At 39.2% G+C, this 26,700-nt stretch overlaps 1 protein-coding gene across 5 annotated transcripts in view; it reads right to left on the bottom strand.

Moving 5' to 3' along the window:
* Positions 1-26,700, bottom strand: part of LOC129725759 (uncharacterized) — a 69,762-nt gene that overhangs the window by 37,156 nt on the left and 5,906 nt on the right. For 3 of the 5 annotated variants that reach the window (XM_055681927.1, XM_055681925.1, XM_055681929.1), the window contains exon 2: positions 16,962-18,194. In XM_055681927.1, coding sequence (XP_055537902.1) covers positions 16,962-17,103 — 142 coding nt within the window. In that variant the 5' untranslated portion in view covers positions 17,104-18,194. The remainder of the gene's footprint in view (positions 1-16,961; positions 18,195-26,700) is intronic. The other 2 variants (XM_055681926.1, XM_055681928.1) reach the window with 2 other exon arrangements.

Raw genomic sequence — 26,700 nt, 5'->3', positions numbered from 1 at the left:
ATGTCTGGAAAACAGCGTAAAGTTACCGAATACTATCCAATATGAATATTTCCGTAATCGTGACGATTCACAGAAGCCAAAAATCGACCCCAGATACCATTTTGAATTCTAAGATAGAGACTTTCAGTTTCAGGAAAACAACCGAAAATGGCCGAATTCTACTCAATATGGGTATTTCTGTGAGCGGGATAATGCATAGAAGCCAATAATTGACTCTGGTCCAGGCTTCTGAAAATGACTGTAAGACAGTGACAGCAAATTTCAAACTAATCCGGCTCTAATTTTATTGCACAGCTCTCTCTGCTCCCCGTACGTTTGGTAAACAGTCGGGCTGTTACAAACAAACGGGCTGTTATATTTCATCTTCTTATGAATGTTAGTTCTTCCAAGCTGTCGCTAACGACAGCCTTTATAGTGCGAAATCCTTCGGCACAAATCCGAATGGGCTGTCAGGGCAGATTATGATTCACGAGAGTGAGGCCGATGCTATAATGCAAGCGAGACAGTGCGGAACAAGTTTTTTTTTCTTGTGGAGAATAATATCAACAATAAAAAATATATGAAACAATTTGCTTCGAGTTCATCATGGCAGCGGCCTAAGAAAGAGAGAAAAAGAAGGAGTGCGAGTCATCGATGGCAGCCGCAGCCGATCAGCAGGCTGTCAATAGCGCAGGCCAAACCATACGGACATCTGCAAAATGAGCGAAACTAGGCTGTCATGTCTGAACGAGCAAAATACATGCGCAAGAATGAGCTGTCATGTGCAACACAAGACAACTTCGTTGCCGGTGTAAGTTTTACTGCCCATAATCGCATACCAGTCCCACCTGCATTTTTGTCGTTATTCTAGAGAAGTTATGGTAAATGTCTATCTCACTATATTATGGGAATGAACCACGCTCAACAGCTGAAATAACTTAAGGAAGAAAAATACCTTAACGCGCTGTTTTGTCAACTAGATGAAAATGAAGCTGGGACTGATATGCGATTATGATCAGTTTAGCTCTATGTGAGCTTATTTCTGAGGCTGTTAGAGTAGAAAGAGAGAACAGCCGTCAGTATAGTGTCACACCGCATTTTTTCCGAAGCCTGCTCTGGACACCATTTTGAATTCAAAAAAGACCACTTTCGGTTTCTGGAAAGCAGCCAAAAAAGGCTGAATACAACCCAATATGGATATTCCCGGAATCAGATTGATGCTCAGAGGCCAGAAATTGAAGATGACGGCTTCCGGTTTCTGGAAAACTGCTTAAATGACCGAATACCACCCCAAGTAACACACAAAACATGTTAGAAAATAGATTACAACGAAAGTAGTCATATAAGTGTACTACAAGCGCAATTAAAAACTTGTGTTATTATATCGTGTTTAAGTTGTTTTTCATCAGTAATACAACCGCATTTCGAAAACAAGCTCATTTTTCCTGGTTTTGGAGATGTTTTTAATAACATGAGTTCAAGAATAACAATCACTATCACTTGGTCTTTTCGTTAGACATTGCACCATCTAATAACAACATTACGTAACTGTAAAATGCTTTTCCTTAGTACAACAGTCGTAGCACTCAAAACTCAACTTAAAAATACTTTATCAAATTAATATTTAAATTTTATTAACGATTTCTATATTTATTCGAAGCGGGTCAAAACGTGCCATCAAAAGATAAACAAAACGCTTGCAGTGTAACCAATATCACTTCAGTTTTTTGTTATTGTATATCCAACAACGTTTTCTAGTTTTGTTAGATTTTATATCCAGATAACGTTGAAACTATGCGAAAACAATTTTAATATTCAAGCAAAAGAAACAACTCTTTTTAAAAGGTTGAAAATCATTTTTTGTCATCAATTTATAATCAATTAAAACTGCCACTGATAGAAGCTATTGTCGATCTAGTTGCACTGCGCCGTCACAACACATTTGCGCATGGGCTGGTTAACAGTTGTCATAGCAACAGATTTGCGCATTGCCGTATTAGTACTCGAGATGTATTTTGCCACTTAATTCTATTGAGTTTGCTTGCTCTCATGCTATTATCGGTACTTGTTCTATTAGCCTTCATGTTTTGCGCTTTTCTGGTGATAGAGATGTCATGGAATAGGTAACGTCAACTATTTTATACCAACGTGTGTTACTTGGGACTCAATATGAGAATTTCTAGAATCAAGATGATGTACAGAAGCCAAAAAGCGAGGATGTTGTCATTCCGATAAAACTAATCGGAACGAGTCAAATAATAAAAAAGAAGGGTTAAAAGAGAATTGCCACTGAAATTTACCGCTTCAAACCATTAAATTGATTAACCCTAATTTAGTGTATTTCCAAACCTTTTGCAAAAGTACGTTGACATAAAACACGCTGTCATAGTTCTATGGTAGTGTTTTATAAATACACTATTCCTGCTTGTGGAGGACCAACGCACTTGCGATCTTCTAGCGAAAGGTGTTGCGTATCATTTTCGGTAAAAACCAGATGGAGAACGGAGCGTGGAGCGTGGATAATTAACCACGAACTGCAGGAGCTGCTTAGGGAGCCATCTATCATCCACACTGCCAAGATTGACATGTTGCGGTGGGCTGGGCATTAGACTGGGACACGGTTATATGGGAAAAAAGCGGTGGTGTTATTTTTTCGCTCCCATGCACTTTTCGTGTTCCTTATGGATCCTATAACAACTGTGTAACTTTTCAGATCGATCGGTGAAACGCCCGATTTGCGCCCGATTTTTAAAGTTTCCATACGATTTTATATGGGAAAATCCACTTTTTCAAAACTTATTCTCTATAAATTCCCAGTTGGGTCCTAAAAATATATCGATACATGATATTTGTAGAAAATTTTCCTGGAAAAAACTCTTTTGAAGACCGTAAGGCGCTACGATGCTTGTAGAAACAGCTATTCACCCCAAACTGATTGAATGTCTGACGGACGGCTCACCATTGAATTTTACTAGCAATACTGCTGCAGCATGCTGCTGTTGCAAATTCAACCATGTGATGAGACATGATATCGCTTAAAGTTATCTTGGAGGCTTCCTTGAAGATACTATGAGCAAAAATCACACTTTGAAAATAAATTCCACGCGAAATTATTTCTCATACTTAAGCAAGTCTGCAATAGCAGCATGCTGTAGCAGTGTTGCTGGGAAAATTTCAATTGTGAGCCGTCCGTCAGACATTCAATCAGTTTGGGGTGAATAGCTGTTTCTACAAGCATCGTAGCGCCTTACGGTCTTCAGAAGAGTTTTTCCCAGGAAAATCTCCTACAAATATCATGTATCGATATATTTTTAGGACCCAACTGGGAATTTATAGAGAATAAGTTTTGAAAAAGTGAATTTTCCCATATAAAATCGTATGGAAACTTTAAAAATCGGGCGCAAATCGGGCGTTTCACCGATCGATCTGAAAAGTTACACAGTTGTTATGGGACCCATAAGGAACACGAAAAGTGCATGGGAGCTAACATTCATTTTTTGTCCCAGCCTACTGGGCATGTCGTAAGGATGTCGGACGGCAGCTTGGTAGGTGTGGTTCTAGAAACCAATCCGCCAGAGACGAGGCGAAGAGGTGCACAGCGGGCAAAAATTATCGATCAGCTAGAAGACGAACTTCGGACCCTACGCAAACTGCAGAGCTGGCAGGTAATGGAGACGACTCTTACGTACAGCAAAGGCCACACCACTGCATGGGACTGTTTGGTAAGGTAAGGTCAATTTGTTTACAAAATTGGACCCATTTTCAGCCTTAAAATTCGAAGAATTCCTAAACCTGGAGCCTTGCATGATTAACAGATTTGTCAGCCTAGGTAAACGTTCGTGTGTGATTTATAACGGTTAGTATAAAATATTTTATGAGATTCTGTCAATATCACATCAAATGCGAATCGACCATCGTAAAAAAGGAAACGAATTTCGTCATTCTAAAAGCAATTTGATTTTCCGGGTAACAAGATGATGAAACGTGACAACGTTGCAAAAGCATTCGATTTGTGAGCTACGCTTCTGGCATGAAGTGTTTATGTTTGCTTGGTAGGATTAAGAACGGATGTTTTCTTCGGAGAATTTTGACGATTGCCAGGCTTTAGGCAGATCTCTCACAGAGATCAAACTCACGAAACTGGTAGCTGGTGAAGAACCAGGTTTGCGAGTGTTACACGCTATGATTTACACATATTAAAACATGAATTCCACCTTGCAGCAAAAATCTCATCCATCAAATTTTGCTTTCCCATTCGCATGAGCCGTGTTTTCGTAACCGGATAATTATATCCACAAACATGACGCGGTAGCGAATCAAAAGAAATTGGAAACGGATTTTGTTACACTGTGTTTTTTCGAAATGCGCCACTGTACATGTGAGCGCGAGAAGTTCTCCACAACGAAATGAAGAAAAAAAAAACGGCAGCCCTTTTTACGTTATTGAAAGCTGATACAGGCAGCGCATCCCCTGTGCGCCCCATCCGGAAAGCTAATGACAAACTACTTACAGTATACTATGCATGCAGAGTAAACATTCGACCGAGTCCGCCGGGGACATCGAGAATGAACGACAGGGAAATTCAATATCAGCATTTTTGCTATTTGTAAAACCCTCTCTTTCACTCGTCATCTGTTTTCCATTGTTCGAGCCAATCTGCTTTTTGTACCCGCCCGCTTACCACACGAGTGCTTAGCATTCTTCAATCTGACAGGATGCAAACATTTATTCGTTGTAAGTATTTTCGCCCCATTGATGGTCAAAATCTTTCTGTTATTTTCTTCTTTTTTTGCTGAGTATGGTAGCACAACTGCTTGGAACATCAACTGAAAGGCACTACTCTGTGGTTGTTTCAAGGACATGTTTCCGCTTTTGTTCCCAAGGTCTCCACTTTCGACTGCTCGAATTGTTGCATATTTGTGTTTCATTATCTTGAATGTTTTCCTTTTGAACGAAGACATTTTTTAATGCGGTGAACAACATTTCGTACTGGACTGGGGCACCAGAAGAGTTCTTAGTGGAGCACTAGCGAATATACTTAAAAAATATGTCGCAACTTTAATACAAGTCACCTCACAAATGTTCGTTGGCCACTTCTTCGCCAGTTTCCTTTTCCAAATTCTTCAAGAAACGTATTTGTATATAAAACTAAGCAATAAGGAATAACCTTTGTTCAGTGGATAACAAACAAAAAAGCAACAGCATTGTTTAACTTTTATTTTTTTTAACCTCTTTAGAAACATTTATGTGATATATGTGATAAATAGTGCGCATGAGACTATTTTTCATCTAAGAGGTTTGCAAAGCCGATGAAAAATCATTTTTAAACGTAGGTAATTTATAAAATCCAAAGCTTTGGACGTGGTTGATTAACACTTTAGAAGACAAATTACACCGTCTTTTGAGACGTTTCGGTTGCGTTGGTGTGCTTTTGCCTGGATGTGGCTTCTGTAGAATGTCAAATACGTTGTACTCGCGTATAAAGAAGTGGTAAGGATACTAGCGTACTACCTGCCGTTACGCTGGCGGTTCATTCCATACTGTAACCAGCTTTCCTTACCTATTCGAGTATGACGGTTTTGCGATGTGGTTGAAATTTTCCGTCCAGGATAAATTTCGTATATGCTATGCACGCAGTGGTGGTCGGAATGTGGCATTTTGCTTCTACCGGACGAGTATACGGATTATGCTCTCGACTATACTCAGCTTAGCGTGGTTAAACAAATGTGGGGTAAAAAATGTATTTGATATTCTTGTTCGTTTGCTAGCTGTTGGTTTTTGGTTCTTTTCACTGAATTTTGATGCTTTCTGTCGCCCAGGGCGGGTGGTCTGAGTCCTTAGATATTTCTTGGATGAACAAACGAGAAATGAATGTGCATTGCGAAAGCTTTAACTATTCATCGCTTCTTAATAAAATTCTTCTTTCTGGTTATTTCTCTGAATTGAAACCGACGGATATTTGTCATAGCAAGATTCCTTAAAGATATAATTAAAATCAGTCGTGGTAACTGAAATATGTTCGGTGTTACTTACATTTCATGCAAAAGTTCGAGCTCTAATCAATTACTTAGCTAATCTAATGCGCACAAGATTAATTCTAATTACGCCAAAAAATGTGCAGTAAAAATAACGTGATAATAAAAATGAAGAAAGCTGCTTCATAAAAGCTTACTCTATTAAAAAGTTTTCAGTCTTTAAGCCGCAAGTCATTTATAAAGTGTGTATTTTTTAACATTGCGGGGCAAACGCTCTCTCAACCTAACTAAAACTAACCTAGAATTCAAGTAAGTGGCACTTCCATTGGCCATTTCTAGGCTTTGATAGCAACAAGCTTCATCAAATTGTTATTCATTTCCCTTTTTTTCTCTACTCCGGAAGTCGTCCGATTGGTAGCATAACGAGCATAACCAGCGTAATCAGTTTCTCTTGCCTTCCATCGAGTGGAGCAAGTAAAGCTATCCTTAATTGAAAACGAATCGTATCGATCTGCGCCGCGTGTTATTTCCGATATACATTCACACCCGATCGAAATTGTTTTCTCGATTGTTGTGTTGAATTTTCTAGTCCCACGTTTCACCACGATTCACCTCGACTATGCCAGAGACAGTATCCATAATCGAACACCGAGAGCACTCTTGTTGATAGGACGAAAGTGATGCTTGAGAGGCGAACAGCGCGTCGCTTCCTCATACACTCTGTTGTACTACGGCAGAGGTAATCCGGAAGAATCTTTTGTAATTGAGTTCGATTCTAAGGATTTCCGATGGTTTAATTGATGACGCCGTCGTGGAAGATTGCAAATTGATATTATTCAGGATTAAATCGAAATATAACTTTTTATTACTATTTCATTATTTTCCTTCTAACTCATATTCGCTATTCAAAAGACTTTTAGATTGTTGATATCCTGCAATTTTTTTTCGTAAAGTCAGTGTTTATTTTACGAAATTCGTATTTGTATTTTATATCAATTCAAAACCATACACTCATCGCAACGAATATCCGTTTCATGTTTGCAAATGTTTTCTCACACATGAACAGAATTGATTCTATCTGTATATACCAACGAATGTTCCTCATGTGGCAAATGTACATACGAACATCAAATATTGATTTGTAAATGCTCCATCAAACATCAAAAACAAGAACCAGTGCGTTATCAACGTGTAAGCTATAATGGTACATATATTTCAATCAAACAGCTGAAATCATGAAGCAGCAAAAATATACATCGTCTGCACAAGGACGAATTGGGGCAAATTTGCTTCTGTCAATTGATATTCATAAAGCGTTCTCGCGAACAAACCATTTCTCAATGGGCTATTATTAACTCTTAAATAAATAGGAAGAAAATTTTATCTGTTGAGTACCCGTCGTTTCCCAACAGCCTACTATTTTTATTTACAATTCTTGTACCGGGAAAAGAAACTTTACTGAAGAATCAATAAAAGAAATCAAACAACGCTTAAATCAGACTCTTGCGAATACTAAACATAGTCTAATTACACTTATACATCACCCATCGTACACCGTAATCAGACCGGCTGTCTAGTGTCACAAATGCCCTTATTTAGACGCTCGAACATAAAGCAAATTAATGGCAATGTGACGAGGAGTTATTTGGTAGGTTCAAATTTTCTGTATATACACTGTGCAGGCTGAAGGTAAACAAAGTGTACGACGTAAATGTGTTTGAACACTAGTTCGAACATGGAAAAAATGGTACGGAAAAGCCTGCGATCTTTACAAGTTGTCGGCTGTTTATACATACGATTGTGGAAAAGTTACCCTTACCCGCCTTAGCATGGAAAAGGCGCATCCAACGTACAACGCGGCAGACGCGCTCACATTGTTCCACGGGTTTTGATCGACTTTTAATTCCATGTGCCAAGTTTCCTGATGATGATGAGGATACTTTTATCAAGCGTCTTTACTTATTATATATACTCTTCTCATTTTTTTTTTCCTAGCGAAAGTTTCAAAGTGTGAAAACCAGAAGCTCAGCAGTGCCATTCGATGATGAGGGCCTTTGACTTTTTATATACTTTACCTCTGGCGCGCCCCGATTGGGGTGAAGCATTTCCCGCAATATATGTGGAGGGCTCGCAGGCACTTGCAGCTTTCCAGCTCATCAATTTCCATAAAGTTTTTTACGGCTCTTTGATACTTTACGCAGGCATAGTAAGTTTTTTTCTCTTTCCTGAGAAAAGTTTGATTGAGTGTTTGGCAAATTTAGCAAATTGACTTTCGATTTATCAATGGCTCTATCTTGCCCCAAAAAACGGGGTAAGACGATTAAAAATTTTAAAATTTCAAGTTAAAGAGTAAATGGTAATTTCGAGGTCACAAAGATGTCTCTAGATTTCATGCACACATTTTCAGGTATTTGTCAATTTATATTTTAATCATTAACCACGATTTTGAGATTGGTAAACTTATTTAAAAATTGCTAGAATTCCCTGTTCGTTGATAATATCGCTGCCGTCCAAAAAACAGAGTAAAAACGACTCACACGGTATGCATAAGTTCACGAAACACAAAATGGTATGAACTTGACTGTATTGAGGGCACTTTCAAATATGCGAAATCCAATTAATCTGGGAAGCGGATATCATTTCGCAGTTTATCAATTGCAGTTAATTTTAATTGAAAAAAAAAACTATACACTGTTTCTACTTTCAGACCCATAAGTCTGACTTCATCACTTCTCAAGTTAATGGAGGAAATAATGGATAAATGTATCCGTGATAAGTTTCTTAAGCACTCCCCGCTGAATAGGAACCAACATGCCTATCAAAGCGGCAAGTCAACAGAAACTGCTCTTCACAGCTTAGTGACGTTGATTGAAAAGTCCCTGAGTTATCAGGAGACGGCGCTATGTGCCTTTCTTGATATTGAAGGGGCCTTCGATAACACGTCCTTTGCATCAATTGATACGGCTCTTTCTCATAAGGGAATCGACCACACTTCAAGGAGCTGGATACACGCAATGCTCTCAAGCAGAGTGATCACAGCAACCTTGGGAGATTCGTCTGTAACAATGCCAGTGATCAAGGGATGCCCGCAAGGAGGAGTTCTCTCGCCCTTGTTATGGTCACTAGTTGTCGACGCACTTCTCAATAAGCTTTCACGGCTTGGTTACGAGATCATTGGATACGCCGATGACATCGTCCTCATCGTCAGAGGTAAAGATCACGCAGCTCTGTCGAGCCGAATGCAAACGGCTCTGAATACCACCATGTCATGGTGTTTACAGGAGGGTCTAAACATAAACCCCTTAAAAACAGTCCTAATTCCATTCGGCAGACGAAGGAAGATCTCCATCGCTCCTCCAATACTGAATGGAGTTAGACTGGGCTTCAGCGATGAAGTCAAATATCTCGGAATTATTCTGGACAGAAACTGAACTGGTCTGCACAACTGGATCATGCCACTAAGAAAGCGATCTCAGCGATCTGGGCCTGCAGAACTCTGTTCGGTAAGACCTGGGGACTGAAACCAGACTTGGCACTCTGGTCTTACAAGACCATTGCCCGACCAAGAATCATCTATGCTGCCCTATTGTGGTGGCCTAAGGTGAACGAAGTGACTGCGCAAGCCAAACTCAAAAAAGTTCAAAGACTTGCATACCTACTACCTCTACATCTTCATGTGAAAAAGGAAGCAGAGCTTGGCGCTCTAAGGTTGCAAAGGAGGAAAACTATACTTGAAGGGGACCAAATCGGCCACCTTCGCATACTTAGGGAGTTCAAACTAACTCCGCTATTAACCACAGTCTCCGACTGGATGGACGTTAGGACCAACATGGATATTCCATATAGAGTGATTGAAACAAACCGCTCTATGTGGAATAATGGAGGGCCTAATCTTCCACCTGGCATCGTCAGTTTTTATACGGACGGCTCGAAAATGGGATCCCTAACGGGATCTGGTATATACGGACCCGGTATCAGGGAAACGTTTTATATATATTCGGTATATTCTCGGACAGTCAAGCAGCACTACTAGCACTTAAGTCCGTCAAATGCGCTTCCAAACTTGTTTGGGAATGCATTGAAACTCTACGGGAACTTTCTCGACAGAATTCAGTTTTTCTGTTTTGGGTGCCCGGACACTGCGGAGTCGAGGGTAATGAACACGCTGACTACCTAGCAAGACAGGGATCAGCTCAGCGGTTTATTGGCCCCGAGCCGTTTCTGGGTACGTCCATTTCCGCTATCAAAAGCGAACTACTAACTTGGGAAGGGCTAGAAATAGTATCCCAATGGCAACAGGCACAGGGTTGTAGACAAGCTAACCAGTTTATCTATCCGAACCCTGGAACCGCCAGAAAGCTACTTAGTCTAAATCGTAGTGACCTACGGATAATCACGCGACTCCTCACCTGACACTGTCCCGCTTTTTATCATTTTGAGAAAATCGGCGTAGTGTTGAACGACACCTGCCGATTCTGCAAATCTGAACCAGAGAGTTCAGAGCATTTGCTTTGCTCTTGCGAAGCTTTTGTTTCCTCTAGGTACAACTTCTTAGGAAGCTACCTTTTAACTCCATACCAAGCATGGAGCTCCAATCCCAAGCAGGTCATTAGTTTCATCTACTATGTTGTACCTAATTGGGGTACAGGTTTACAACAAAACAGTTCTACTCCATCGATGAGTACGAGCAATCCGTAACCTGTGCACAGCAATCGGGGCCCGCCACAAAAGACAATCAGCAAGAATGTTGCAGTGGCATTTCAGTATCCAGTGCCCTTCAGGCATACAGAGGTGATACACTGTTTCTATCATCTCGATTTGAGTGACAAATATTTGAAATTAATCAATTTGGAAAGATTCAGTTCATCGATATAGATTTTTTAACAATCATAACACGTCATTCATTTTCAAACGTAATCATTCGTAAAATGTTCAATTCAAACTAAAATCTTGATATTTTTGTGTTAAATTCACTCTTTCGGGATTGTCTTTGGAAATATTGCTTAGCACCATGCCACCTCATTTCAATTCACTAAACTGCTGCTGCAACTGTAGATTTCGATTTGAGCAGTAAAAAAAATCACATTATCATCATTAAATCTGTACTAACGTCTCAGTCACAAGCAGTAAAAAACTTTGACACATTCTAGCGCTATCGAAATAAAAAAAAAAAACAAGACAAGACGACACTGTCGCATTAAACAAGTTGAACCAGGCTTATCAAAATTGCTCTCTGTTCATACCGCTTGTCGCACGCGACGGGAACACCATTCCCTTTAGATATAGTGCATGAACATGAAACGATGCTCTTACATGCTCAACTTATGAATAATCAATCAAATTTATTATCGAAAAATGATGGCAAATCGGGAACGGCTAGCAAGCAGAGCCGTATGTGTGAAAGTATAGTGTCGCTATGGCTTAGGTAGGGAAGGGAGAGACACACATAGTGGCAAATGAATAGAACTGCACGGAAATGGCAAATGACAGGCACATAAGGCAAGCTGATGGGGAAATATAGCTGTTCGAAAATTGATCCATTGAACGAAGCAATACAGACGACACGATGGCGGTCGAGAAAAAGCACTTTCCTCTGTACAAACATTAGCATTGCGCACTCACTTTCCATCTATTGGTGGTGCGCTTTGCGGATTAAAGCCCCAAGAACCGGCGGAATTGTGGAAATAAGTCCCCGATATAGACAGTGCCTGTCAGTTGAATGCAGTTTGTTTGATTGAAACATTTCGATTAAATGTCACTTCGAATCGAAATTAAAGATAAAGACAAGTATCAAGCAATGTTGATCTTTATAAAAAATACAATCCGACCGCATTGAATATGAGCCAATGGAGTCGCCTGGTTATCCAAGAAAAAATAGTAAAACCTTAAAGTAGGATATAGCTCGACATCTCCAAAAATACCAGCGCACACCCGACCTTGAATATAATCATTTGTCAAACTACCAAACCAATGTGGCGGCGTGTGCGCGGACTACTGAAATGAATTCGCGCAAGCGATTTTTTTACTGAAGTGTGTACTAAATCGCTCAAGAGAGGCTCTTACTTTTTATAACAGTCATTCCTTCCATTCCATTCAGTTTGTTACCACAAGAAATTCACCATAAGTTACCCCCAGTAGCAGAGCAGCATCGAGCAGAAAGTGCCTTTTGAAATTTTCGTTTCGTTTTCCACCTTTGTACAGCTTCAATTTTCGTAATTCCGACCAAGCTTCTTTCTGTTGACGAAAGAAAGCTGCACGCCATCGCCATACCAGTGTGAGATAACCACTTTTGCCAAGCACCTTCCACAGCGATGACAGCGATGATGATGACGATGATGATGTGGATTCGCTGTAGGTATTGTACATCCGTCGAAGAGTATTTCGTTTCGTTTTTTTTTTTTTGGCGAAAAGAATTTCAAGCGAATCGTGTTCTAGAAGGCAAGTAACAGTCGTCTCGGGTTCTGCAGGCATTTGTAGGCACATTCAGGTGCGTAGTATTATACCTGATTACTCTGCCAACCAACCAAAATTTGTAGTAGCACACGAGATTGTATTCAAATTGCATACATTCGCTGCCATGCTTGTTGAGGTGAATTGTTCCAGTTGAATTGTTCGCTAGGAAATCAGCGGTACCGGGCTTAGGCAGCAGAAACCTTTTTAATTTACACGTTTAACTTGTAACAACTTGTACGTGAGATCAACATGTTAAGAAGAGCATGAACATGAAACATGAACAACTGATGAACATGAACAACTAAAGTAACTGTAAGCAAAGTAAAAATTGCATCGATAAATCTTTCATTCATATATTGCATGTCTAACGAGTGGCAGCACTCATCATCTGAAAACACTAGTCATAAAATTCCAAAAGCTTCGTCAAAACCAGTCAAGCAGCAAAACAGGTCACGTAGCAGCAATCTTGTCCCATGCGACCCGGCCCCAGCAGTGGGCGGAGGCAGAGGTCCCATTTCAAAGAAAATAAGATTAAAACGCATCTGAAGCAGAATTAATTTAAAGTTTTCATTTGATTACCGAGCCGCTTCCCTTCTCGTCGTTCCGCGCGTCGTTGTTTGCATACTTTTAACGGTCAACGCTTTTGATGCTGTTCCTAACCAAATATGTTCAAAGAAATGCGCGTTCACTGCTTGCTGGGCCGTCAAAATGTGTCGGTGTGTGTACGATCGTTTGCTCCAATGGAAGTCGCTATCTCAGTTGGTAGAACGCTCCACCGATGCTCGCTCGCTAACGGGTGCAGGTCACCGCAGCCAGGACGATTCTCCACAGCCGCATCCACCAGCATCATCAGCTGAGTTGAAGTTTTCTTTTTTTTTGTTTTCAAATCTGCATGCCTTGCGTGAACCCTAAGCAACCGTTTCGCTTCAACATTAAAATTACATCGGGTGTTTTTTTATGCTCGGTACATTATGTTCAGTGCCTCTGTAATTGCTTCACCGTTGTGTATGATGCACTTAAACAGTCAAGGCACTGCGATATGAAAGAGCAAAGAAACATTGAAATTCGTGTTATCGTGTTGAAACATTCATTAACAATTCTCTTCTGCTTCGAGGTTTATATGACCTTTATAGCAAACTCTGTTAGCTTTGACTGTACCTTTGCACCTACCTGTCTCTTTGATCTGGATCTACCGTTTTGACTGATACAACCAAAAGAGCTTCCGTATACGACCACAATCCGCCTTGGGTACCATAAAATTTCATGTACTTGGAAGTACAAATTTTTCCTCTTTCAGGAGTCTACCTTGACCTCCGGTTATTGCTATCTAAATTCGTTCATACAAGCATAACAGCAAGACGATTGATAACTGCTTTTCAAGCACGAATATGGCCCAAACCCACGGTGGCTGTATAACACGAGCACGGGGAATACTCGAAGCAGTACAATTATAATTTGAATTTCGTAGCAGTTCTGTGTCCTTCCGAAAGCTGTTTAGCAACCACGGAAATTCGCATACACAAATGGCATTGAGATTCACGACAGCTGCGTGTATTTTGTTTCGGCTATGTGACTCACAATCCTTCGGCAGTGTTACGGAAAATATTCTATCTGAAAGAGCCATCGCCTAGAACGGACAGAACGAAATGCGATTGGTTTGTTCAAATATTTCAGTCCAGCCAGATGATCCTGCCAGGTGAATGTCGCTCCTGTTCAAAAACATTGTACACATTGCTATTCAAATGTGTATACATATCGGACTTGATTCGGTAACAGGAGTCATAGGTCCGCTCGGACCGACCCCAGGGTGGATGATTGCGGTGAAACTTTCCACCTTATGAATATTCTGTGGCTTTTGTCGGTGCAAAGCGTAATATCTCGACAGTTTGTGAAGCAATGGCTACACTAGCCAAGAGGTTGAACAAATTTTTAATTATTTCTGAGAGAAGTTTGTAGAAGCACACAAGACAAAATTCTGTTGTTATGAGGGAACCCGATAAATATGATGAAATCATACTGTTTTGTTTTGAACTTAATAAAATACCAAAATCGGTAGAGTATTACTAACCCTTAAAGGCGCACGACGTTAAAAAATCATCTGAAAACATAAAATCTATGTGTAATAGGTTTACTGCCTTAAAACTAACCAATATGCATAAATAAATTGAAAGATTTACTTTCTAATGTGCAAATATTATCATGTTGTTTTTAAACAACACTGTGACTTTATCGCAGAATAAAGTCTAAATAATTACTTTTGTTAACAATAACTTTAAACTTGACCTTTAGTTAGTATAATTACTGATAATTCAGACATTTTCACTAAACCCTAACCTTATTTTAAAATTTATTTTCCAGTCGGGAATCTCGCCATGTTTTTTTTTCGTTTCCGAGATTTTGACAGCAAAAATAAAAACAAAACATTCAAATACAGTACTTCCAGCTGTTAAGTTTTCTTCGTTAGAGTCTAAAGAGCTGTTCTAATGAATTATATTTCTGAAAAATACTAAAATACGTATATTTTAAAACGTTTTTAGTAGTGTTGTTTTAAAACAACATTGCGTATTTAAGGGTCAAAAAACTCATGTGTCCTGATTTTCGGAAAATGATTTACCTTTTTGTGTAAAATCGTATTGCATTCATAATCAGAACAGTTGAGTCAGAGGAAGTGTTTAATAAAAATCAAATATTTACAAGGTGGCTGTCGCCACAAACTAGAGTCGATTTAATACGTTAAAATTATGTACCGATGAAATAGCGGTGATGAAGCGTGGATTTAATTAACATGGTATGCCATAAATATTCCATGTGCGACTTCATTGCCATTCACTCACGGGTAGCTCCATTGGGATCTACTATACATAAATAAAACTAATGTGTGCGATTTAGAACAATCGAAATACAACAATACAGTTCTAACATTTTTGTAAACGACCCTAAATCTGTTTGGAAACCAGTTTGTAGTTGACGTGAATTTGGTATTCAGAGAAGGATCCTTTTTTGAATTAAATATTAGTTGCATTTCGTTGAATGATATTGAGAAATTTGAAAAACTGATTGTTGAAAAAAGTGGAGAATTATAACAGTACCCTTCACGCGATCGTAAGTAATTTCACTGTGTCCACAAGTCTCGATCAGAATAATAATTCATTTACATTAAAATTCAATCAAACCCATTGTAAAAGTAATTAGACAGCTACAAGCGTTTCATTCATGTAAAATGTCAAAGCTTTTACATGTGATAACGCAGTAAATGAGCTCGTGAAAGATTGATGATACAAACCGAAGGCAAAGCAGTGTCTCATTATGTTTCCATTCGTCGTCAACGTCGCCATTGTCATCGCTTTTGATGCTTGTTTTCCGTTCTAGTTATTTAATATGAGCCGCTAAAGCTACTGCGAAAGGGTCGCCCCAACAGTCGGAAAAGTTATAATTGAATATCTGCTTAGCATACAACCAAAAATCCAAAAGTTTACAGCAATTAATAGAAATGGAATAAATGTCGTCCTGGACCCGATAACGTTTGGGAATCGTAGGGACACGGTTTATGGAATATTCGAAGCAAAAATAATTCCAACATTTAATCGTTCGTTGCATGCCACATGCAAGTTACTAACTGGTAATGTAAGGGCTCTACACAAATGTAAACAATCCTCCCAATCCATGCTTCTCTTCCGAATTCAATTCCTTGCAAGTGCTCCTCTCCTACTTCAGTGGGTAACAACCAAACATTTCCGGCCCACATTTCGTCACCGTTTCTTAGACTGCACACCCAGCTCCTTCCATGCATAGACACACCCTTCCGTCAGTATCGTCATCAACAACGGTATATATGGCTGTATGGAAGTGCCGTCATCAGACTCGTTCGGCTCGGTTGTATGTGTAGTTCTGACAGTTTCAAGTTTAGGTCGTTTATAGACGGCACGTACCCGAACCTACTGTGCTTAGGCTGAGGCGCAATAAGACTAGCAGTTTAGAATGCCATGCCGAGCCGTGATTTACTATTAATATTATTACTGTTACACCACCATTTTAGGAAATAGCTTTTCATGTTCCAAGCCAATAAAGCACATTACTGGTTAAACACGAAAACAGCGACGGTTGCGGTGTAGGCACTCGTTCGATACGTTCGACTTTTGGTTGTATAGAATGTCGTGCATTATATAATTACATTTAGGATTGTCAAAATGCTCTATCCTGTGTCTTTGCTTAACGGTAATTTGCTATAGAAAGATGTTTATGGACGATAAGAAAGTTTGTTTCTGAACGAATGGTTTATTCGATACTCATGTGCAAAGATGACGACAAATCACAACCAAAATGTCATCGCTCATTGATCGGTATCGGGATCATTTTGTTGATGGAATTCGAATTTCTGGTATTAATTTTTTTTTTTTGGGAATTAGATTTCTTTTATTTAATTGTTATTTTATGTATGTTTTTTTAGTGCCTCCAGAAAAGTAATTATATATGAAAAGACAGCAAGATTTGTAACCACAGTCTAATTACATACATATAATTTGGTGATAAAATTAGTAAATCAAGTATACTTACAAGTTTTGGTTTTCTCCGTTTTCACAATCGGAAGGTCGACAATCACTAGCGCTAGGATCGTCAGCAACAGCCAATGGATCAAGACCAACCGTCGGTAAACCACAGGTGGCGGCCTCCCAGGGCCGCATGAAGTTGCTGCCATGATCCCGCGGTCGTACCACACTTCAGCTTTCCACACTTCACACCGATAGTTTTTTCAAAATGATGTTCGATTTTTTGTATTTCAATTAAAATTTACTATTTGTTGTGTTCTCTTCTATTAATTATCGCCTCGGTCTTTCCTATTCACCAAAATCACATTCGGATGATTAGTCCTGCCACAATCATTTACTGCTTCTAAAACCATACAATTAATTTGTGAACAAAAAAAATATACACAATCACATTCAAAATAATTTGTGCATGTTCAAACGCAAAACTCTACAATATTAAATTATTCAAGGTATGTTGATTACTCGAATTGCTACACTCTTTCATATACATCCACAAACATTCGCTTCTGCTAGTGCCGCGGCATATTTTTTCACGAACTTGTTATGCTTCCATTCATATTCACTTTCCAACAACAGCAGTCCGGGTGGGCGTTATTTCTACCTCAGAGTATTCTATCCCGGTAGAACGGTTCAGTTCACCGTTGGTGGCCCTGTTACTTACAACCCTCTCAAATACCGGTTACTACGATTGTTTATTATTTGAACAACGCTGTATTTGTGGTAACCTCGATGTACAGTTTCCCGAACTGCACATTTTCCGGCCGGCAGAAGCTGCGCTGTTCATATACATGTTTCGGTTTTTTGTTGCGTGTGGCATTATATCCCTCCCTATCACATACTGGATTGAGGTAAGCCATTGTTTTACACAAACTACGACCCCGCCGGTCCCCCAGGAATCAGAAGAACTGTTCAGGGGCACGGCACCCAAGCGTATCTTTTCAATCAATTGCTATAATTTATTACAGCATGATAATTCTGCAACTCCGGCTACCGGCCTGCCAAGCGTTGGTTTGTGAAGTGCTTTTTTGCAAAAGGGCTTTCTTGTGTTGCCGGTGGTAAATTAAATTACGTTCATTTTTTTTTTCTGACGTTGCAGGTTTTTGTGGCAAACCGCGACGCACTGGCTTTCCGGAAATCTCTGCAGACGCTTGTAATCGTCCTGAACCGGCTCCGCCGTATGTCTTTCGGAAGCGATCCTTATTCACAAACATTCACGATCAATGAAATTAAGGAACCAATTCTGTAAAATAGGAAAGAAGAAAGAAATAAAAATGTCATTCATTAATCAGTGTTCTTGTTCTGTGCTAGAGCTTCTGATATTTATTATTGCGAATGGAGTTCTAATATTACCGTATATCATCTATTGGTTTGACACAGTTTGATACCATTTTAGCACAGTATGTTGGAAAAGTTTCCTTAAGCACAAATCAAAAAAAAAAAAAATTCACTGGAAGACGATGTGTGAATCTGCGCATATAGAAATTTCACAATTTTCTGCTGGCAAAACAAACCTCAAACGCGTTCGCATTGGATGCACTCGAGTAACTACTTGTTAAAAGTTCATCTCTTTTCACTAGCACGAACCGACAACATCAGCCCGATATTCCTGCCAATGCAGGAATGCAGTGTAGTGGATAACCGGAATACGGTTGCATGCTGTCTCTTAGTAGCGGAAAATCCAGTGATCGCGTATGAAAGCTCTCGACCAGCAGGAAGTAGAAAGAGCATTCCAATTCAGGTTTTCACTTGCATTGTATTTGATCGCTCACGTAACTTGTACCACAATTAACAAAATAAAAACATAACAATAAATTATTAATCAAATGAATCTACACGTCTATTGAACACATCACTAGACAATGTACTTGCTGTTACGTAATATAAAAACAGACCCCCCACATAAGCTTATATGTAGGTTTCATTTGCTCGTGCAGAAGAGAAAGTATGCTCGTTACTCGTAGCTACAAGTGCAATGTAACAAACGAATTTTTAAGTCTTTTTGAAAAACCAATTTTATAACTTGCGAGCGAATCATGTTCTTGAAAACATAATTCTACCTCCGTTCTGGCTTTGAAAATGATAATTTAATGGCCCTTGAAGTTGTACCTACGAGACAAGCTGAACGAGCGTTCAACAAGGAGCAAAGCAAGGCGCATTATTATCGTCCATGACTTCCTTGATGCACGAGACTCACAACTCGTCTTTATCACACAATCATTTAATTTGAAAAGGCCACTGAGTTTTTTTTCCACAAGCGGAACTCTATCTGAAAAAACTGAACCGCTATGTTAACCACGTGGACGAAGGGTTAATAAAGGGACGGTGGCGAGAATAATAATAAGCTTCTCCAGCAGATCCAAACCGACGTATATCCTATATAATGGATACAGGAAGCCCGGTTATATTTATCTACAGAAAGCTAAAAGCCTTTATCGTATCATGCTGTTTGTGTCCTTTAATTTCTTTACCCCATATCGGATCGGATGCTCCATGCCATCGTAATCGCATCGTAAAGATATTTGTACAAGACATGCTAGCTTTTTCGTACGTAGATATCTAGAAACTTGATCCACCTTACCAGTGCATTACGGCATGCTCGGTGCCGGACAATGTGGTTTTTGGCGTGACCCAATTCATCTCGGTGGAACAATTTTCTACTTGGTGTGTTCTGATGCGGATAGCGTCACAGAAACCCGCTTTATGTACCTACCACATGGCCACATGATGAGTAACGGTTACATCATTCTCTCGCCAATGGTCTATTGGCATATTGGTTGTTCGTTCGTTGGTTGCACGAGCAATAAAATTTGAAGAATGATGGCAGGCCAAATCTAATAAAGCTGCTTTTAATGAGACCGGAATAGTTTAATCAAAATAAATATGACATCCTTGTTGATACTAGAGGAATTTGCTGTGCAGTGCGAAGAAGCGCTAAAGCACGTAGGAGAGAAGGTCTAGCAAAATCTGTGTTGGCCATGGAAAAATGAATACGAAAACCGAAGAAAAGATGAATCATAAAGACGGTCGTGGAATGACAATAGAGTAGCCTTTTTTTGCGAGAGTAAAATTTGCTTCTCAGCGAAAGCGTTTCCTACCGCGTCTCCATGAATTTTGATGGAGGAGCTTCCGACTTTCGATCTAAAACGTGTCTTCCCGGGCAGGAGAGCATAACAAAATCATGACTCATCAATAGTATATTAAGCTATGAGGACTTATCGTGTTATTCGAAAGATATTCACGTCTCAAACATGCATATGAAAATATCATAACATTTTGATATCATATCTCGATATGCCTTCAATAAGATATTTGAGTTGATTTTAAATATCTGATTAAAAATAAATTTTTAAGTGAAAATTGTTCGTCATTGATTATTTATAATATATTCAGTTATGCATTCAGTGTTCAATAAGTTGAAAATATTGAATCGGTCATTTTCGAGATTTTCAATGCAAATTATTGGTTTGTTATTGAAATATCAAGCAACTATGTAAACCATATTAAGATCAAAATGAGGTGTATTTCCAATATCTGGTTGTGATATTATAATGATATTTTGTCCTGCTCGGGTTCTTATGTAACTTACATTTCAAAATTACCTTCATAGATGCAAGAGCTGGTAACTGGGCAAGCAATTTTTTTTGGAGCTGAAATAGTGCAAAAATCAAATGCCTGTCTGCGATGGACCAGAAACCACCATAAACATGATAAACGAGATTAATAATTGTGCCACAACACGTAGCGGGTGAGCTTTTCGTTGGTCGTGACTATTTCCGAACGCTGAACTATCATCAGAGAACACCGCAGCCGCAGAGCACACGGACCGCTTCCTTGTGGTGCTCAGAGACGATTTCTAACAACTCGAGCACGTTACGTAACCAGCAAAAAAGCATCCTACAACACCAGTTGCATAATTTATTGCCACAACATTATTATTATAAATGGTAAAAGGCTTATTGAGGGCTTATTGCCTACAGTGTCTACTAGGTGGCGAGCGGTTGTGATGGTAGAACGAAGTATTCGTTATAGTACCAGTGAAGAAATCATGGGAGCACTCTTTCGTACAAAATAATTCTACCCTATTATGAGTTTACCACTTCAATCATATTTTGTTAAAAAGCTTAAGTTACCATACTCGATCATGTACCTCAACGGAACAAAGGAGCAGGTTTGTTTGAAGTGTAATTAGAAACCCGTCTTTCGTTTTATGATTTAATGTTTGTCATTTCACAATGCTACATATTAACCTTTGTGAGTGAAGTAAGTAAAATTAGTAAGTATCTATACCGTGGTATTTCTGTTTTCATCATTTTCTCTGTGTACAATGCGTATAAGTAAAGTAACTAAAGTGAATATTTTCCACGGGTGTGCATTTTTTAGACTAAAAATTTTTAAGACTAATTTCCTAAACCGGCGTACACATCCTATTACACACTTCAGGTAAGTATACTTGTAGTTCAGAATAATTGGAACTACCTCCGTAAGAAGAGTTTTCACAAGTGTTACATGATAAGGCTGATACAAATTTCGAATTCTTTTTATGTCCAAGGTTATCAAAGTTAGTAAAGGGGGTGGCAAAAAATAAATAACACCGAGACGAAAAAAAAGAAATATCTTTGATCAAAGTTTGTGTGCAAGTTAGGACATTTGTAACTTGCACTCAAATAAATGTTGAAAAATAACACTTTATTATTATTTTTATTTATTTTGCTTGCCTTTTGACGACACTCTCGCTGTCACTGTACTTGTTTGTTGATAAATAAAGCATTTATGCTGTCGGAAAACCAATAGAATGAACAAAACGGTTTGAGCTTTTTTTTCTTCCCCTTCCAATATCCAAGATTTTTGAGGGGGGGGGGGGGGTGACATAAAATGAAATGAAATGAGTCTTGTGAAAATTCGAAGTTGGTCGTTTGTGGCTTCTACAGAGAACTATTGATATAAATAAATAATAATAAATACTACTTCACACTTTAGTGATCGAGTATAATAAAACAGGATGTGTAGCAAGTATTCCAGGGTAATCTATTCCAAAGAAAGCCTGTAAGAATTCAAACTAGACCGTATAATATTTTGTGGAAAGAACTCCGATGAAACGAAAAACCATCTTTGTGAAATAATTAAATTTCGTGGAAGAGCAACAAGGTATATTATGTCCTATTTGAAGTCCTATTTAAAGACATATTATGTCCTGTTTAAGGCTGGAGTTTTGTAGAATCCATCTCCACAACATAACAAAAATAATTCGCATAAATAAGCGAAAAAAAACAATTGTTATTTTACACTAACCACATACCACGTGGACAGATTTTTAACGATTTTGACCCCCCCCCCCCTCTCCCCCTCCGTGGACAACTGCCCATATAAATTCTAAAAAAATTGTATGGACCGTGGACATTACAAACCCCCCCCCCCCCCCACAAAGCTGTCCACCAGACTGGACTCGATCGTGTTCGCTGGACAGATTCGGTACCTTTTCCAGCAGCGAATTCAGCACTCAGTTCACATCGGTTATTTCATAAGCACCTGAGCATCTACGTGCATACATATTCTGATATCATACTAGAATCTTCACCGGCATGTGCCGACTAACTGTGTATATCAGCTATAGCCATGCAGATTTATGCGAAACATGCAAATAATCGTCTAACTTTTAGGCAAACATTTGCGTTTAAATCGAAAGTTTTGTTTGGGGCGAACTGGGCTGCAACTCATGAAGATGCACACGGATAAAACCACTCCCAACTTTACATGCAGTTGTAAAAGTTCATGCTAACCATCCTTTGCATGATATTTTCAAATATATCATTACGTTATTATTTGTAAGCAAATTCTAGTGAGGCAAATAATTAACATAGTTTGTTAGCATTGTCAGCAGCATCTATCTGTGGTTCATAGATTTCTGGTGGCACAAGTTTCAAGTGAAAGTTATAAAATATGGGAAAATATGGGAATAATCGATTCGTGATTCGTGAGATTTAAGCGTATGGCAGGAACCATATTAATGGCATCCTTCACCAAGACCATAGTCAGCAGAAAACGCCCTATTTTTGTTTTGCGAGTAGAGTGGGAATCTATTATCCAAGCTGCAATCTCTTCGGAAGAATAAAAGATTTCATTTATAAATAGTTTCGTCTCTTTGGCTAACGATATGTACAAAAGATTTTCGGTGGCCATGTCCCGATAGAACAAAAATGTTCAATCCTATTATAAGCGCACAAAAAGGGTAACTTGTGAAGGAGTGGGCAGAGACAATGCGACTAACGGAGGAAATCCACCATGAATGGAAGAAGGTATGCAACCCTAGCAAAGACCCTTTTAGCCAATTCCGCTACCCCTTTTTCTTTGGAAGGTTAATCAGTTTCAGACTAAAATCGCTAGAAACGAAAGATAAGTGAACTGTTGTTCTGCATTTTCCACCTATTTTACTAGTGTGAAAGGATTGTCGATCTGCTAAGCAAACTTTAGTAGTAGCCATAGATACTTAAATTCGATTTCATAATACACAGCACAAAATTCGACACACTGTAATACTAGACACAATCTTTTGATCTAGCGAGATGCACAACTTTTTACTGTCGATGCTTATCAACTTTTTGATGAATTATTTTTTTCAGCTGTCAGTAGAGAACTGTTAGCAATCGTTAGTTTACTTGACACCCAGAAAGCTGATTCAGGTCTTTTCCCATGATATCACGTAACGTGTTGAAGTTTTTTACGCCGATTGACATCAATTCCATCGGAGCAGCTCTGATTTGTATGCGAAAACAAAGTCCGTACCAACTTTTACGAGAAAGTTGCGAAAACATTTCTTATGTAGGAAAGCACATACATAAATCACGCTGGAAGTTAACGTTGCAAACGAGCCACGATAGGAGAGTTATCGCAGTTAAAAATCGCAGATCGCTAGGGCTTTTCAATTCTGTTAAATCGAAAATCGTTTTCAGTCTGAAACATAAAATTTATCCAAAATTTAGTATTTGGACCAGCTTAAGCGATTTTACACCTCAATTTTCTCCTAACTGAACAAAAAAGGTAGACCCAACATGTTTTAGTTTTGTAATAGCCACTTCCTGTAAATGAAGTTTACCTCTCTGTTGTGACATTGTTATCATCATTTACCAGGTTGCATTTACGTGCGCCCGCGGAATTGTGTTATGCCTTCAGCGTCTGCAACACGTGCTCAGGAAAACGTGCTATCCTAGCGGCAGGGAGGTGGGTTTGTTTGGAAGAAAAGTGCACATATTGTGACGCGCTGATGCTCTTATTATTAGATTTTTGCAGCGTTTGCATACTGTGGTTCGGCTCATATATGCGAGTTGGATGATGGCAGTAAGAATGCCAGGGGACAAATGCGGGTGAAGTGCACTCTGCTAGCTACGTACACCCTCTTCGGGTTTCGCTCTTACTTATGAAATGTTGTTACACACGAAGACGCCAGCAACAAAAAGCGGCACAAGCTGTAAAATGCTTTTTCATCTTACGGCGGACGGCGACAACGAAAACGGCTACAACCGTTTTCGGTTACTGTATGCAAGAAGGAGTTTCCACAGGCTGCTGGTGTGAAATGGGACGTTTTTGTCTATCGGTGGAGGGTGTTCCAGAGTATACTGCAAATACACACTGTCCCATATGTGCGGTTGGGTGCCGGCGAGAGAAAATTAAATTTAAATGCAATTAAAATTGCACTCGTGAGTAAAGTACAAATGTTATGGATGTGTGCTGGAAAAGCTATTGTGCACGATGCGGGATGTTGGAATCAGTGAGTCATTTGCTATCCTGTCAGTATCCTGGTTACAAATGTGCAACTCAACCTAGCGTTACAGAAACATCAGAACTTGAATACATTTATGCCACTAATAGACTCACGCGTCTGGGGAATGGAAGGAACGATTTTTGGTTCGTGTGCTAAACCGTACGGTACTCTGTTTCAATTTAAATTGGATTTTGTTTTTTGCTTCTCTTAGGTCATTGTTTATACGACAATTTTTATGAGCGAAACAGCAATTTCGTAATAAACTTTACTGCTACGAGTGTACTTCTGCGAGCAATATAACCGTTTTTGATGCCTTTGAACATATACTACAAGGTGGCAATTTCCACTGGTTGTCTATTAAATTATTTTTATAATCATATCTGCTGTGTGCAAAAAAAAAAACAGAAATAATGGTTCTTTTTGAAACCTGGTCAAAAACTGGCAACAAAAGATCAAAAACATTTCTTTTTTCCATGAGAATTCCAGTGTACCAACTTAATAAATCAGAAACCATCCGAGTGGAGTATGTGCAGTAACTAACCGTATAAAATACAATCGTTATTCGTAACAAAAAAAAAACGTTTTTCACGTTTATCCACTAGAATTAGATCACTCAATACTGTATACATAGAGCTCTTAACGCCTATCCGTTTCTACACATCGTTTAACACCAACTTTTCTTTCCTTCTGTACGCTACAACCAACTGCCGGCATCCATCGCCACCAATCGAGATCATAAAGTACCGGAAGCGCTCCACCGGATGGTCATTTCCCCTGCCTCGCAGGGTACGGCCAGAAGCGGCGATGGTTTACTGTACATGTGTATACATATAACGTGCCGTGCCTCAGCATGGAGGACTGTGCCTCGTTTAGTATACACTCAATCCTGCTGTAAGTGCTTTCAAACACCATCGCCCTCACATGACTAAAGTGAAGTGCGCACGTATAGCAAAAGTTACGAAAACTACACTGGGGTTGTTCGCGTGAAAAAGTGTTCCATTGAAGGAAAGCGCTTGCATAGAACTAGAAGAAAAAAATATCCGAGAATAACCAGCAAACACCAAAACAACACCACTAGAGCCGATTGGTCCGAAATGAACTGCACTGTCGGGATTGCCAAGTTTCTCGAAAAAAGCCTTGCTGAAAATTGGTCATGAGTGTTTTGGGATGAGTTTCTTTTTTGTATACATTCTTCTCTATCGACAACTGCAGTTACAAAACATAAATAATGTCTGGTACGCGACCGTTCCCGCGGCAGTAAGTTCACGTTCTTTTTAGGATTGAAAAACTGTAGATAACCAGTTTCAGTTCAATAATCATTACGTTTGAACAAACGGAATGGCAGGGCTTATCTCATCAACTGGCAGCTTTTCCAGATTTCCACTTAAAATAATTCAGAGATCTTTTCATTTCTCATTTCATTCCTTCTTGCAATCAGGCTCAAGGATATGCACCTTATTACTCTTTAATTTTTTTTATCATCCTATTTTATAATGCTGTTAATTGATTCAAAGCTTACATTCCTTTTTTCATGCAATTGGTTCCTGTTTGTTCCCAGTGGTAAGTGTGTCTACCTATATCAAACCGCGTTGTTGCGGTTTCAAACCACCCAATCATCTTTGGTTGGAAAGTTTCCAACAAGCTCGCTCGTCGAGTGAAGCACGTAAACAACGAAAAGTACGGAGCACTCGTGGTATAAAACCCCAACTTGAGCGTCAAGCTCCTTTCTTCCGTTCCATTATTTCGCTAAGAAGGCCACGGTCGAGCCTCATTTATCATTATCCAAAATCAATAGACTATATTTATCATTGGACTCTACAGACAACAAGCAACAGCAGAGCAGGGATTCGCTGTACAATGTAGGGGAAACCGGGATTCTTCGGATTAATACCGTCCATGAAATATTTTCCTACGTTCAAGTGTTCATATTAAGAACTTTTCAGACTCTCAGACTTGAAATTGCCACCAACATTTTCATATTATGTCAGAA

Source organism: Wyeomyia smithii, chromosome 2 (assembly GCF_029784165.1).
Source record: "Wyeomyia smithii strain HCP4-BCI-WySm-NY-G18 chromosome 2, ASM2978416v1, whole genome shotgun sequence".
Taxonomy (NCBI): Eukaryota; Metazoa; Arthropoda; class Insecta; order Diptera; family Culicidae; genus Wyeomyia; species Wyeomyia smithii.
The sequence above is the reverse complement of the archived record's forward strand: the minus strand, read 5'-3'. Positions and strand labels throughout refer to the sequence as shown.